General features: G+C 49.1%; 1 protein-coding gene across 1 annotated transcript; it reads right to left on the bottom strand.

Moving 5' to 3' along the window:
- Positions 1-221: 221 nt before the first annotated feature.
- Rnf222 (ring finger protein 222) lies at positions 222-857 on the bottom strand. Its single transcript, XM_008855745.1, has one exon. It carries the CDS (start codon positions 855-857, stop codon positions 222-224), a length of 636 nt encoding a protein of 211 aa, XP_008853967.1.
- Between the last annotated feature and the right edge of the window lie 2,062 nt (positions 858-2,919).

Below are 2,919 nucleotides of genomic sequence, written 5' to 3'. Positions count from 1 at the left end.
GCCTCTCTGTCATGCCTAAACCCCTTTTGGAATGAGACTGTAAGGGTGGGGACAAAGTCCTTAAACTTCCAATCCAGTCCCACCTTGTGTCCTCTCTGGCCCTCGGATCTCCCTTTGGAGCTTGATTGTACCAGGTTTGCACTGGAACCCTCCCAAGCCATGGCCTGCTGAGCATGGAACACAGCTTTGAGGCTCTTCCCCTGTCCTCTGCACACCACCACTCATGCCTGCTTCCTCACCAGCAGCACCCAGGGCAGGATGGCAGCTACCACAGCCACCACAGCAATGAGGGTGATGAGGAGGAGGGCTCGAGACCTGCAGCAGAAGGAGCGGGTGGACCTGGGAGCCGGGGAAACCTCAGAGAGTTCCGCCAAGCTGCGGCGAGGCAGCACGCTGTCCTGCTCCCCAAGGGGCATCCCATGGCGACTGATGATGAAGATCTGTGACTCCCGGGGCATGCTGGGCAGCAGGTCCAAGGGGAGCTGAGCCCCCTGGCTTGAGGATGGTCTCCAGACCTGCTGGGAGATAGCCAGGGGGTTTGTGTGGCCCCCACGGTCTGGTGAGGGCATAGAAGGCAGGCCCACAGGCACAGCCAGGGTCTGTGAGCTCTTGTCCAGCATGGAGGGCCAGCGGGAGCTCTTCTTGCTGAGGAAGGTGACATAGCGGCAGATGGGGCAGACAATAGTTCTCTGCACCTGTCCATCTACCCGGGTAGAGAGCAGGTACTTGACCAAGCAGTCATGGCAGAACACATGTCCACAGCTTAGCGTCCGACTGGCACCCTCCAGATCCCGGAACTTCTCGTAGCACACAGGGCACTCACTGCCCGAACTGTCCTTGCTCTCCCCTTCTGACATGGCCCCTCAGAGATAGCAGGACTTAGCTGGGGGACAGGGATGGTGAAGGATTGTGAATATCAATGAGTTTTTTGTTCCCTCCCTTCCTCCCCCTTCCTAATCCCACTAACATCCTGTTTCCACCTGTTCTTTCTCTCGTTGCCCCCTCCTCTTTCTACTCCTACTCTTTCCTCTTCTGCGGATTTTCCTTGGCAGCCTACCTGGATTAAACTAAGACCTAGAACCTAGGATCCCTAGAGGAGATGCACAGGCACTTCTAGAAGGTGGCATCAGAAGACCCAAGAGATCCCAACTGTGCTAGGCTCTGGTAGGAGGTGTGTGGAGGGTGCCGAAGAACACTTCAGGTACCTGATGCCTCAACTATGGCATGCACTGTTGCTGATGTCACCACCTCACCTCTTCCTGATTCAGTGTCGGAAGTCAAGACAGGAAGACCCAGTTCTCAGGGCAAACAGGAGCTGAGAAGATGCCTGCTCAGATGCATACCCAACCCTAGTCAGTGTTCTGTTTGGGTCTACACCCACAGGGGCCATTTTTTAAAGGAAAGTATGTACTATTTCTCAATTTCCCCCATCAGCAGAGCTTCCTTGGTCCCTGGCTGATTCATGGTCCCATGTCTCATCACCACCTTCACATATCTTTTGGGAGCTGTTTTGGTTTACTCCAACCATTAGACTGCATTCCTCTGTGCCAAGAATGACTATAAAGCAATGATTGTTTTTAAAATAAAGCTCAGAACTTACACATGCAAATGCCTGCTGGCCCTTTGAATAGTCATACACCTGCCATGTTCAGTCATTCTTCAGATTCTTATGAGGCAGTCTGAGGCTGTCAGAAAACTCTCTGATTAACCACAGTAAAAGTAGATTTTCATCCTCAGAGGATGTGTCTGGTATTTTGGAAATGGCCAAAGTCACTGGGATCCGAGTCTGGTGAGAAAATAAATGAGTGATTGAAGTGTCCTGGCTCTGTGTGAAATCAGAGATGGAATGGCTATAAAGTTCACAGTGGGCTTCAAACAGATCTGAGAGGAAAAGGGAGACTCAATAATGTCTCAGCAGACTGTCAATGACTGAAGAGAGATGCCTGCCTGGACATGGGGAGGTCTGTTTTTTCTTCATGTACATGTCTCTAGTATCACTACTATATAGCCTAAACTTATCTAGGACAGCCTTTGGGGAAGGAACCATGAGTCTCCATAATATATTCTTCTATCAATGACAGAGACCAACAGCCCCAAGATACACTGACAGAATAGAGCTGTCATGAGACTTGCCAGCTGACATGATAGGGATAAGATTAGCTACCAGGAAGGACAAACAATAAAGGTAAACCTTTTGGAACCACTCCCCTCTCTTGGTTTGGTTCAAAATCCATCTTACTGAGTTGAAAATGTTCTCTAATTAAGAAAATTTTAGAAAATGGAGTTAATGATAGGAGACATGGGACCATGGAGTCCCAAAATCTTTGTAGGGATTTCCAGATTTGTTCTCTGAGGTGGTCAGTGTGGCCTTCCAGCTGGAGGGTGGGGGTCAAGTGCTCAGATGGTAGAATTGAGTTCAAATGCCTAATATACCCTTTTCTCTCTGTATAACTGTGTCCAAGTTGTTTAACCTCTTAAAGCCTTAGTTTCTCACCTGTAACGTTGATAATAGTACTACCCTCCTCTCAGAACTGATGGTGGTATTAAGTGAGCTAATGTGAATGAGGAGCATGGCGCACAGTGAGTACTCAGTAAAAGGGGAGGGGTGTCCTTCGAGACGGCTTTTCCTCTCTCTTCTCCTGAAAGGAGCTTGGAGATCCCTATCATGTATCTATCTGCAAAGTCATGCCCCCCACCCTTGACAACAGGAAGCCCATCTCAGATGAGAATAACCAAAGAAGATGGCAATAGATTCAGCACACGACGGGCCATGGATAAATTAAGATAGTGATTCCCGTGATCCTCAGTTTTCATTTCATAACAGACTCAAAAAGTCTTAACTGAACGGGCTGCTATCAGGATGGTTTTCCTGAGACAACCAATGACCAACATGTTCCTCTGCATTGTATAACTTCCCAA

Source organism: Nannospalax galili, unplaced genomic scaffold (genome assembly GCF_000622305.1).
Source record: "Nannospalax galili isolate Female #2095 unplaced genomic scaffold, S.galili_v1.0 scaffold146, whole genome shotgun sequence".
NCBI classification, from domain to species: domain Eukaryota; kingdom Metazoa; phylum Chordata; class Mammalia; order Rodentia; family Spalacidae; genus Nannospalax; species Nannospalax galili.
This window is presented reverse-complemented; position numbering and strand designations above follow the sequence as displayed.